Genomic DNA, 13,721 nt, shown 5'->3' with positions numbered 1-13,721 from the left:
CTTCATAAATGGTGACTTCCAGCATAACAGATTCTGGCTGTGTTGAAATTTCTGCATTATACTTCAGGCATATCATTATCTCTGTATTCAGAAGCATCTGCAAGAGGGATATATTCTCATTCACCCAAGAAATAAAATGCACTCATATACTCACTCATCTGATAAACTGTCTTCTAAATAATTCATAAGTCGTTTAGAACAAGAAAGTCTTGGTAAATGATCATTTATATTATCCATATTATAAGAATTCTGAAAATATTTATTAAAAAAGTCAAATTTATTATATTTACTACCCTGTCTATACAGCCATACACATGCAAAACACAATTCTGACTAACATGAAAACAAAGTCCTAACATAACCTCATCATGGGCTGACACATTACTGGCTATTAGATGATGTCAGAGATCATGTCAGTAGCCGAAAATATTAATAATATCCAAGGATAGCCCTCCTTTAAAAAAAACTAACCAACAAAAGAAAAATATAAAATATTTTAACTACACAGGAGTCCTCCCATGTTAACGTATCAACCTAATTTAATTTCAGTCATTAACAAAGGTAGCATATTAAATCAAATTTGTCATGAAAAAGTCTTTACTGCATAAAAAAACTGTAATTATCATGTAATTTATTTTGGTTGCATCAGATAAATACAGTTTTACTGCAAATCAAATGCAGCATTATATGAATTTAGTTAATTAAGCTTCTGATGGATAAAACTGCTTATATCTGATCACAAAGTTTCTCCTTATAAGCTTAATATATTTTACATAAAAAATTTAGAAAAGCTAACTTATATTTGTATTATGCATATTAAAAAAAATTCTATCCAAGTTTCAATTTTAGTCCCTATTTGGCTAACAGAATTAATAACAAAATAAACAGTATGCACTATATGCAGTCATGTCAGGAACTTCATAAAAATAAATTACATGAAAATTTTGAAACAAACATTTTTAACAAGCTTTATATTCAAAACTTCTATTCATAAATCTCCAGAGCTCACAACTTGATAGTTATAATAGTTACAATTCAAAATTCACTGAACTAATGTAAGAATTCGAAAGGAATTTTAGTAACAAATTTCAAATTTAGCACTTTAATTCTGGTAATTTTGAGCTCAAAACATAAGGCAAATGCAATAATCATAAATTATCCAATCTTGAGGACTTCTCCTAACGATAAGAAGGTTATCACAGGAGACTTTCTAAGAGAAAGTTTTATATTTATGTTACATATACAAAAATAATAAAAACTCCATGTACTCATCAGATTCAACTACTGAGAAAGGACAAATGACCAGTGTCTTGAGCCTTTAGGCTATCAAACAGCCACCTAGTAACTAAGGACTTGTCTAGTTCGAAACTTATCCGATCAATTTTGAAACAGTTGCCAAGCAGTACGATTCACAGCCCATTATATCTAACTGTGATGCAAAACTCATAGTATCTGCACTTTCATTTGACACAACATAAAAACTATTCAACTTAGGACCCGTCTTCTGGAGAACAGGAAGCAGTGAATTATTTTCAAAGTTATGGGATCTTACCATCAAAAGCTGTGTATTAATGGGCATGCTTTGGTCTCTTGAATATGGCCAACAAAACAATAATAGAATGGCACAATCACTTGCAGGAAGCTTTTGTTCCTTTTGTTCATGACATTCTAAACATAGATTCTGTTAAAACCAGAATGGCCTAACAAAATGGTAGAAATTAACAAAAAGCCTTTTTATAAAGCAAAAAATGAAGCAGGTCAAATACTGGCATTCTAAAGATAGCTTCTGTTAAAATCAGAATGCCTAACAAAATAGTAGAAATTAACAAAAGCCTTTTTATGAAACACAAAAGTGAAGCAGGTCAAATACTGGCATTTTAAACATAGCTTCCATTAAAATCAGTGCCTAACAAAATACAGTCAAAAGTCGTTAATTTGGACGCCCATAATCCAGAATGATCTATAATCCGGACCTCAAAGCTACAAACTTTCTGTGCATGCGTCACGTTGACGCATATACGTAAGACCTTTACCGCTGTGCATAATACGTTTACGCATGCTCGTTTAATGTATAACGGACCGTATAAGCTAAAATTATCTAATTATCTATTTCAGTTAATGTTGCAGATTGTGTTGTTCCTTAATCTTCGAATTGGATCCAGCTTATTATTTTTTGCAAACTGTTAGAGCAATTTTATAAAAGTAAGATTGAACTTTCGTTTATGTCAAATAGAATTTCCGATGCTGGACCTGCCAAAGCGAAAGTATGTTTCGATGTCCATCAAACAAAAAGTGGAATTGCTGCAAAAAATGGATAAAGACATATGTTTCTCTAACCATTCCGAAATCTGTTTATCCATTTCACGCTGCTCTGCGGGGGGGGGGGGGGGGGAAATTAGAATTTCCAATATATATTTACTAACATGTAAAGGATCTACAAAGTGAAAGTATGTTTCGAAGTGCATTAAACAAAAAGTGGAATTGCTGGAAAAAATGGATAAAAGCATATCCTTTGTTTATCTAAACTTTAACGTTTGTTTATCTAAACTTTGTTTATCTTTAATGCTGCGGCGCGCAATGAATTGGAAGTTGCTTCCAATTCATTCTTATCAACTATTCTTATCTTCAGGGCAGATGTTTTTATTTTATTTGGCTTATAATTCCTTACTAAATGTAGTATTTCATCTCAATGTACTCCGTCTTTGATATGATTTAAATCAAATTCCTCGTCATTATAATTTGCTTCCGATAGTGAAGAAAGTAACACAGAGGTTATTGTAAACGAAAAAATTTCGATTGACAAATTTGTCGGTATTCTCGACACACCAATTATATTACTTGAACAGTGGATCTTTGTAACTGAACAAGAAATTCTGTCTGTTTATAGAATTAAAGAGAAAGTACTATAACATAAAACGAAGCAACTTAAACAACTTACATTGAAAGAAATGTTTAATAAAATAAACACATAAATAGTAAGCTTTTTTTTTTTTTTTTTGGTAAATTTTGATACCCTTTAGATCATAATTGTTCTTTATTTCATAAATTACGGTTTCAAATTTTTAATTTTATAATTTCTGCATGCCATCTTACGAGATTTAAACTGATGATATGGAAAAATTGATAATCCGGAATCGCCGAAGTCCCGATGAGTCCTTATTAACGACTTTTGACTGTAGTAGAAACTGACAAGTCCTTTCATGAAGAGTCCTTTCATGAAGAGCAAAAATGAAGTACGTCAAAACCTTCTAAAACCGGGCCAAAATTCTCATAATATAGCTTTCAGACCGGCACGATCCGAAACAGTTTTGTCCCCTCTTTGACATTTTCCTAATGAGAAAAGTCAGTTCCCCTCCATGGATGAAGTAAAATTTACATGTTTATCGGACGCTTACGTCCCATAGTAGAGGGGTTGCTAGATTTGCAATTTTTATGAAGTTCTAAATAAATAGTGCATAAATAAATATGCAGTACTGGATGCATATCCAGTGCACAATTTATTTAGAACAAAATGTATGCAATGTTTATATTTCACTCACTATTTCTAATCAATCTCATAAATAATTTGTGAATTTTTTAACTTTGTTTTCACTCTTCATTCATATTCGCGTATTTTCGTATTAGAAATTAGAAAGCGAGAACAAAATTTAACAAAATATAGTAAATACGAACTAGATTTGTAAGTCTGCAGGCTGGAATGCGATTTTTAATAACATATTTTCATTAATAAAATAATGGTAATGACTAATTTAATGAAATAATAATAATAATAATATTTATTACCATTAGATAATTAGAATGAGATTCAATACAATTAGATTTTGAGATGAACTAACAGCAATAATAAAACTTTACATAACAATAACAGAGATTTAAATCTGCTTTTTTCGATAATTTTGTTATTACAATATAAAAATCAAAATCCGAGATACATTGGTTGCGTTTAATCATTTAACTTTAACAAATATTACATTGGACTATCAGGCAAAGAAGGTATATCTTTAACGAGAATTTTTCTTTGTAAAATTGGCTTTTGTTTATGTTAGCAGAGAAAAAAATCCGTGACCTATACATGCAATCATCAAAAGAATTTTGAGAACAGTTTAAATGTTCATGAAGAATTAATTATACGTCAATTTCTTTTCATAGGTAGAAATTTCGTCTAAAACCATCGTTATATCCAAAAGTTGAAGTCTATTTCATTTTCAACGAATATTCTATTTGCACATAATATATTTTCTAATTTATTTTAGAAAGAGTAATCTTTCACGTTTTCAAAAGAATAAGGACATAATGGGTGTTGACACAATGTAGTAAATCTGTTTTTCATATTTCTTCCAGTAATGAATGAAAACGATTACCCTGGAATATTTTCAAAGCAAAATTAAGAAAACCGTTTACACCAAATTTTGCATAAAGTTTCTTCTCGTGTATTTTTTTATTTAAAGTGTGGAATTTTCTCTTTGAAAATATCAAAAATCATGAACAGCAAAATTAATTCATGAGAAATAACTTTATAATGCAATAATTCCATCGTAATATGAAATAGTGGAGAAAAGTGCAATACAGTTTATTTATTCACAAATAATCCCCCTCATATGCATAATTTATGTACTGTCGATTGAGAAATATAGGTTAGTAAATTAAACCAGTTATTTCAATACTTTTTCTTTATCAATATTTTTACGGGCTCTTCAGTAGAGCGGTAAAGGTCGCTGAACACTTGTAGCTCGCTTGGGTTTGAATCCCGGCTAAATAGTTGGATTCACGGTTTTTGTGTAACGTAAATGCAAGCCAGCTTCTCTTAGAAAGTCCTCCGCAAAGGCATAACTCCCCTTATACAGGTAATTGTTGTGTGCTTTGATGTAATTCAGTAAGCGAACAAAATTAATCCAATCAATACCGAAGAACGGGTTGATTACATGTGGAGTTTTCCACCAGGACGTAAATGCGAGCAATTTTCTCTTAAAAAGGTTTACACGAAAGCATCCATCCCCTTAAGCAGATAGCGTTCACGTGCTTTTCCGTAATCCAATCCTAATTTTCATACATTTAATAGTAAGTTGACATACACCTTATTACAGACAAAATAACAACCTTTTTCAAAGATATTTTTTTATCAACTTGTCTGAATTCCCTTTATCTCTTGAGGAGTATAAGAATTTCAGCAAATAAAACTAGCCGAAATTTTATAAAACGTAACTGATGTTTTGATTCAATTTAGAAGTAACGTGAGCTTTACTGATATTTAAATACTTTTTGGCAGATCTCATCCTAAAAGAGGGTCTAAAGATAAATTGATTTTATTTAATTTACAATCAATGAAAATCATTGAAAGCAATCACTGAATGAATGAAAAATCACAAAAACTATTATGCATACAATTGTCTCTTATTTATCTCCTGATAAATCAGACAAAATTGCCTACATAATAGAAGCACTTTGAAAGAGTTAACAGTTCTTAAGGGTTTTATGCACTCCACAAAAAAATGTCAAAATGAAATCTTATTATTCATAAGTATGAAAAGGAAGTAAACGATAAAAGTGATTTTACCTATTTTCTAGAAGGGCATTAAATCTAAAATATTAATCTATTCTTATTTGTTATGATTAAAAAACATTAAATATGGTAAGCTTAAAGAGCGTGCAAAATCGCTGACGTTTTAATCATAGCAAAAGTCAGTACTAAAAAAATTAGCATTAAAATTATGAGACAGATTGAGAAAGAGATGGCCTCTATTTGATTTTCAAGTATATTGGCATGAGACGAAACCTGCGGTTTTTGCCAAAATGTAGCCAAACTGATAAGAAGAGGGAAATAATGCGTAGCCAGCGGCTACTCTGAGCAGCGACAATGGACCACCCAGAGATCTACAGATAGGCGATTCTCTAAAATGGGGAGGGCATGGATGGTACGACAGTTGTACCAATGCCGGCGTCTGAGAAAGTCATTCTCCTGGTACAACTGCTGTACCAGCCGGCTTCGAGAGGTTAAATAAAGAGGTGTCAGTTTTTCAGAATCCCTTGGAAACAACTGGCGCAACTATGGTAGAATCTCCACAGACTTTAACGATTCAATGGTAGCCAACTTTTATGGGGGGGAATAATAGGTAAGTACTTGTATTTCTTTTATAAATCACTCTTTAAAGTTTTACCCTAGTTTTCTGTAATTAACAATGATTTCAGTAAATGTGAGTATTACAAATTACAATGATTTTAGCAATATATGAGTAATACTCAAAATATGCCCAACAGTTAAACAGAAAAATCATACCAAAACATTTTAGTTAAAAAAGTAAAAAATGCAAATTATTTTCAAAAACTACTGAAATCCCAATGTTCACCACGAAGTAAGTTACCACGAAGGTTATAATAAAAAATCTGATGTGTACACCACATGGCTTCCTTGTATGGAATATTAAATTTTACGCATTTGTTTCTTGCATTTCTTTTAAACTTATTGGATTGAATTAAATCTACTTCACCGACAGCGCATAAGCCACAATAGAATAAAGGCATTCTTTAAAATTCACTCTATTTGTTTAACATAGCGAAACTCTGGCATTCGGTTCACTTAACAGTATTATATTTCATTCATATTATAACTCAGAATGCGCAAAATGTATATCATTTAAAAGAATTATCTAATCGTTGCCACATGTTCTTTTCAAATACTATAATAAAGCTAGAACGATGTAAAAAGGAAATTAAGCAAACAAAACCAAAAAGAAACAGTTTTTCACAGATCATTGAGTATTTTTTATTCAATTAATTCAGTTTTCACTTTGCGACAAGACAAAAATACATAAAAGCTCAAAATATCTGTATTAAAAATTACTAATTATTAAAAATTAAATTACTAATTATTAAAAATTAAGTAAATCTAAAACACTTATTTCCTCGAAAAAATTCCAGAAAGGATTAAGCATGATTTAATTCGCAATAATAAATGAAGGCGTTATTTTTGTTGTTGCGAAGCTTAGTCTCTCTAGATTGGCAACAAATCTACAATTCTGCTGTTTCAAATGTAAACAAATATGTCCGCCATGTTATTTAAAACTTAACCGCACTTAAACAGCTTTTAGATTGTTGATAAATGTACAAATATTGCTTCCAGAATTACGAAACGCATAAAAACCTTAACCGGAAGATAAGTACAACATAATTCAATCATTTTTAAAGCAAAAAATGTACAATTTACAAACATATAAGAGTAAAGAAACTGAGATGACTGTGCCGAGTAACAGAGTGGATATATATATAAATATAGTATTTACATACGTTTGGTGCCGCCGATTGCAACCAAAATACGAGGTGCACATCTACATGTTATAGCAGTCCTATATACAAAATTTCAACGTTCTGAAGCTACTCGTTTTTGAGTTATGCGAGATACGCACGTTCGTACAGACGCCACAAAAAATTCTGTTCAGAATTAATTTTAAAGCAGTTTTAATAATTTTTTTGGAGGAAACGAGTCTTTTATTCTGTCCTTATGTACAGATATCACACAAAAACATTGTTAAATTGCATTCGATAGTGGTCAAAATGGATATTTTCGTTGAAATATGCTGCCTGAAATTTTTCGCGATTACAATACTTCCTTTTTACTTCGTACAAGGAAGTAAAAAAAAAAAAAAACTGATAAATAAGCAAATAAATAGGAATGAAAAAATTAATACAAAAATTTTATCAAGAAAAGTATCTATAACAGAATTAATATACATGCATATTTAGTTTTGACATTTAGGCATCCCAGGCAATATAATCATTAGAAGAGGCTACCTGCCACACTGCTGGGCTTAGTTTCAATCCTCAAATGAAACATGGACATTTGTGACACTTAAAAATCTTTCAAAAAGAAGTTGTGCTACAAGAAAAGAGATACAAGACTTCTAGACCTTATCGTCAAGGGTGTTCTTGATCAAAACTGAGAGGAAGCTTAGGCACAGAGCTCTAGTATGCGTCGTGTTGTAACCCCCACGGTATAGTAGAATGAAGTGCTTCCAATTTCAGGCATCTGCGTATGCCCAGAAACTTTGATGACTCTAACTTCTTTTTGATTTATTACTATGTTGTTTTTCCGTTAAGTGTCTCCTGTATTGAGTCTGAGTGCGTGTTAAAATAATTAATAAATGGTGTACGTAAACTTTTAGTAGCTTTTTTGATTTAAGAAGACAGCCTTCCAAGTGTCAACACCTATTTACGAGCAAAGAGACAAGGAAAGAAGATTATTAAATTTGTTTCAACTGTTTAATTAGAATTTAGATTGCTCATGAAACATTTGCCTTCATTGAATAACATAATAAAGTTCTCAGATTTGACATTAAACATACTACTGTATAAAATTTTATATAAATGAAATAGTCCTATGACAACAATATTAAAACTTCAAATGCCACAATTTTATTACTTTATCTGTAAACCTGATACCCAACAGCTTAACAGCAAAAAATTTCAAAATCAAAGATTTCTAAAAGTAAATTTGTTAAAACTTACCTTTAACAGCATAATCAGTATCAACATTTGCAGCCTTTAACATAACTATATCATTGAGCCTGAATATTAATTTTTCTGATACACCTTCTTCAAATGGAAAGGATGCTAATAAGTTACAAACAACAGGCCCCACACCTTTGGCCGGTGGGCTTTTTAAATTCACTTTATGTGTCATTTCCAGAACTAGGTCAAACTGCAATAAATAATAATAGGCAAATATACAATCCATTTACCAATTAGTTATTTAATTCAATAATAAAATCCTCGGGGAGGGAATTAACATTTTGAACAAAAATCAGATGCAAATTCAACTTTGATAGCTATCATAATAGCGATTCAATAGCTATTACAAAAATATAATTTATGCCTTATCTCCATGATAGTTTAAATGTATCATATAATATGTACTCTTCATTTCAAAAATAGTTTTAAAAAACCTATTGAATTTCAGAATGGAACTCATTTCCTCAATTAATATATGAATATCTCAAAAGCTAATTTTATTAAATATAAAATTAATCTCTGCTAAGGACAGCAGTACACTAATACCTGTCTTCCTTTTGCTTAAAATAATAAGCCATTTCAATTTCCAACATAAAAACAAAAGTGCCTTTAATTACATAGTACTACAAATAATGGAATAATATATATATAGATACCTAAGAAATAACACTATTTCAAATTAAACGTTAAAGTAGGAAACAATAACTTTCCTGCCACTATTCATAAAGGTAATCAAGTGAATGTAATTTGTGGGTATACTTTTAAGTTGTACTGATAATTTTGAGATTATTGAAACTAGAACTTCAAGAAAATTGTCTTTATCTGAAGATCTTCTGACAAACTAATTTAATTGCCACATAAAGTTGTTGATGTTACTAATCTCGCTTGTCTGAATTAGAGCAAGCCCACAAAATTCATCATGGCAAGAAATCAAGATTGCACCTGTCACTGGCAAGAGCCTTGGGCACTATACAGGTGACAGTCTCATGTAAAGCTGGAAGAATAAGTAGAAATGTGATATTTTATGTGGTAAATTCTAATTTGAATTATTTATTATTGTCTTCAACTGTTATTCTCTTGTTTAAATTGCAAGTGAACTTAACTGAGATGTGTATCAACTTAAAAGAAATATCAGTAAGGATGTATGTCTAAATAATTCGATACACAGTCTCGCACCGCACGCTGGAAAATGTCCCCCCCCATACAGTGTTGCCACTGCTCGCTTTTTAATCAAAAATTCATTGAATTGTTACAAAATCTGAAATCAATAATAAAACAAATTTCAAATTCAAATTAGAGCTTCCACATGCATATATTTTATGAAAGATTACGTTATTCAAATTTTGATGGTTCTAGGTACCTTTTTTTATCACAACGCAAGAAACATACATTTATGCAGATTTTTCATTATTTAATTTCTTTAAATATAAGAAAGAATAATAACATATGGTGGCAGCCAATTTGAAAAGTGATACTGCCTTTTAAAGTTTTCAATGCAAAATGCCAAAACAAAATTAATAGTCCTTCAGGGCAAATTGGACTAAAAATTTAGATATGTAGTTACTCTCATTTTTAAGTTCATTTATAAAACACACCATAAAAGTTGAAACATGTTACAAGAATCAAATTTTATTTAAAGCAAAAATTTCAACATTTAAATATAAAATTTACCAAATATTCTACTAGATTATTTAAATAGGAAGAGAATTTCAAAAATGGTATGGGGATAGGAAAAGAGAAAAAAAAAAAAAAGTTTAATACTATATAAATATGTCATTTTCATCTGGAAGTACATGGAAATAAAATTTCTTTCACTTACCTGGTGAGAAAAGGTACGTAAAATACCTTCATAAACTGATCCATTTTTAACCTGTATCTGGACAACACATCCCTAAAAAAAATAATAAGTATCTGCACAACACATCCCTAAAAAATAATCAGCAAGCAGAAATTTTACATGCAGGAGAAAAATGGATAACATCTAGACACAGTACATACCACTAAGGAAGCTGTTGTATGCATTAATCGTGAATTTCCATACACACCATCAAACTAAAAGGAAAATATAACAAACTGTAGTGAAAAATTATATTATGCACAACTATATACTCTCTCACTCTCTTTCTCTCTATATAAAGGATTTCATTCAAATATACAAAAGAGACAAATGTTAGCAATTAATTACTTCCTTTATTCAAAAACATTTCTGTCAAACATTACCGTTCAAACATTTATTGTTAGATACTTGCTTTATTCAGAAATATTACCCTCAAACATTACTGCTAAAAAATTACAGTTCAAAACATTACCGTTACTTTATAAAACAATCGATTATTCTTCAAGACGTAATTTTCATTTACGTATTTCTTTGCATTCGTTTTATCATTTATATTTTTCTTTTAAAATGTATATTAATTTGCGTAATTCTGGATCTGAATGCTGAATCTTAAGATTTTGTTCCTCTCTTGTTAGCTTTAAAAAAACTTCCAAGTTATTTTCAATTATAGAGTTTAAAGTTTCTTCTGGCTGATCAACTGGCGATCGGCTCAATGCATCTATGACTAATTTTTTTTACCTTGTGTGTGCTTTATTTCAAGATTATATTCCTGGATCAGATTACTCCACCTTGCTATCTGAGGATTTGAAGTTTCCTTCGTATTTAAATAAACTAAAGCTTGGCAGTCTGTAACTACAGATTGCCAAGCAGAAAGGCAATCTGTAATCGGCTGCCAAGCATCCGATTAAAAATTGTCGAAGTCGTGTCAAAGTCCAAACTATAGCCATTAATTCTAATTTTCTTGAATCATAATTCTTTTCTGTTTCTGTTGTTCCTTTACCTACACAATAAACTAAATGTCAAATTTTATCTTCACCTTTTTGCAACAGCATTCCTGCCAGCCCTTTGCTGCTCACGTCTGTGTGTACTTCAGTCTCTACTTCCAGTTTATATAAAGCTAGTACTGGTTCATTAGTTAAATGATCTTTTAAAGTAACTGAATGCTTCTTGATGATCTTCGTTCTAACGAAATGTTTTATCCTTCCTTGTCAGTCTCGCTAATGGCTGAGCTTTCTCTGCATATTTCTGTACAAACCTTCTAAAGAAACTTGTAAGACCAAAAAATTGTTTAACTTCATGTTCATTAGTTGGTTTAGGAAAGTTTAATATGGCTTGTACTTACTTGGGTTGCATACCATTCGATTTTATTAGAAATCCCAAATACTCAACTTCATTTTTTCCAAATTCGCATTTTCTCAGTTTCAATGTCAGCATTGCTTTTATCCCTTCCTGAATATTTTCATATTCATCTAGTTTTTCAGCCAACTCTTCAGGATTAATGAATTTACACCAATCATCAATGAAAAGGTCTCGAAGAGCAGCGGGGACCTTTTTTTTAATCGATTCGTAATACAGTCAAAAGTCGTTAATTCGGACCTCAAAGCTAAAAACTTTCTGCGCATGCGCCGCGTTGGCACATGCGCACAGGCGTTTTACGTGTGCGCGTAAGACCTTGACTACTGCGCATATACGTGTGCGCAAGTGCAGAATACATTTTCGCCTGCGCGTTTAATGTGTATAACGGGCGCTGTAAGCTAAAATTATCTAATTATCTATTTCAGTTAATGTTAATGATTGCATTGTTCCTTAATCTTCAAATTGGATCCCGCTTATTATTTTTTGCACACTGTAAGAGCAATTTTATAAAAGTAAACTTGAACTTTCGATTATGTCAAATAGAATTTCCAATGCTGGAACTTCCAAAGGATCTACAAAACGAAAGTATGGTGCCATGTCCAACAAACAAAAAGGGGAATTGCTGCAAAAAGAGGATAAAGACACGAAGAAGGTGACAGAGAGGTTAGTGAATACGAAAAAATTTCAATTGACAAGTTAGTCAGTATTCTCGGTACAGCAATTACAGGACTTGAACAGTGGAACTTTGTAACCGAACAAGAAATTATGTCTGTTTATAGAATTAAAGAGAAAGTATTAGCACAAAGCAACTTAAACAACTTTTATTGAAAGAAATGTTTAATAAAGTAAACAAATAAATATTAAGCTTTTTTTTAAAAATTTTGATACCCTTTAGATCATAATTGTTCTTTATTTCATAAATTACGGTTTCATATTTTTAATTTTAGAATTTCTGCATGCCATCTTACGAGATTTAAACTGATGATCTATAATCCGGAAAAATCGATAATCTGGAATCGCCGAAGTCCCGACGAGTCCGGATTAACGACTTTTGACTGTAAAAGTTGTTTTAAAGAGTCAAAATCTGTTACATTTAATCCAGAAAGCCACTCTTCAAAATAAATTTTTAATTCAAACGTGAAGTCCTTCCACGTATTACGCAACGTCTTAATATGATCAATGAACTTTTGCCGAAGCTGTTCAGGGCTTAAATTTTCTCAGTAGCAGTTGTTTAACATGCTTATAGTTGTTAGCTTTTTCTTCTGATTCACAGGCAATTAATTGAGTTATTTCATAAAACAACAGACCCAACAGCTGAGAAACCCAGTTTTGTTTTTCTAACCCAATATGTTGTGCCTGTCTCTCAAATAAAACTAAATAAAAACTTATATCACCTTCATTCAAATTATACTTATGTATTAATTTACTCATATCACAAATATTCCTTCTACTAACATTAGAAGGAGCGGAATAATTTACATTATTACTTCTGGTTTCCGCTTCTATTTTCAATTTTTCAAGTTCAAAAGTTCTTTGCTTATCTCTTTCTATAATTTCCATTTCAAATGCTCTTTGCTTATCTTTTTCTAAAGCTTCCATTTCAAGGGTCCTTTGCTCTTCTTTTTCTAAAATTTCTAACTTTTCCCTGTCTAAACAATCATTTATAATTCTATCTAGCATTTGTTTAGTATTATAAATGATCATTATAGTTCTTACTATTCAAAATCATATCCCTTAAGCCTACAATTTTAATATCAGAAGGGACATCTACATCAAGTTCCAAAGCAAGTTCTAAAATAATAGTCAAATTTCTTGCCTCTTGTCAAATAAGCCATCTTAGACTTCAATTTTCAAATAATAATACAATAATTACACTTAAGTTCTTTCCGTTTAATACTTAGACATAACATAAACAGTTTATAAATTCACGTACCTTTCTACCTTCAGTTTTTGCAAGCTTCTGCATTCAGTTTAGGCTTAACGTACATTAAGGCAATACATTGTTAAATCCTAGGTAATAATTCTA

General features: G+C 30.9%; 1 protein-coding gene across 4 annotated transcripts in view; it reads right to left on the bottom strand.

Annotated features, from left to right (window-relative positions):
* Positions 1-13,721, bottom strand: part of LOC118197347 (uncharacterized) — a 194,964-nt gene that overhangs the window by 137,366 nt on the left and 43,877 nt on the right. For all 4 annotated transcript variants that reach the window (XM_085813143.1, XM_035368846.1, XM_035368847.1 and 1 more), the window contains 3 exons: positions 10,501-10,554; positions 10,322-10,393; positions 8,500-8,692 (listed from right to left, as the gene is read on the bottom strand). In XM_085813143.1, the coding sequence (XP_085669269.1) occupies positions 8,500-8,692; positions 10,322-10,393; positions 10,501-10,554 (319 nt within the window). The remainder of the gene's footprint in view (positions 1-8,499; positions 8,693-10,321; positions 10,394-10,500; positions 10,555-13,721) is intronic.

This window comes from Stegodyphus dumicola, chromosome 3 (genome assembly GCF_044657685.1).
Source record: "Stegodyphus dumicola isolate Sdum_Otavi_A_Nest chromosome 3, ASM4465768v1".
Taxonomy (NCBI): Eukaryota; Metazoa; Arthropoda; class Arachnida; order Araneae; family Eresidae; genus Stegodyphus; species Stegodyphus dumicola.
The sequence above is the reverse complement of the archived record's forward strand: the minus strand, read 5'-3'. Positions and strand labels throughout refer to the sequence as shown.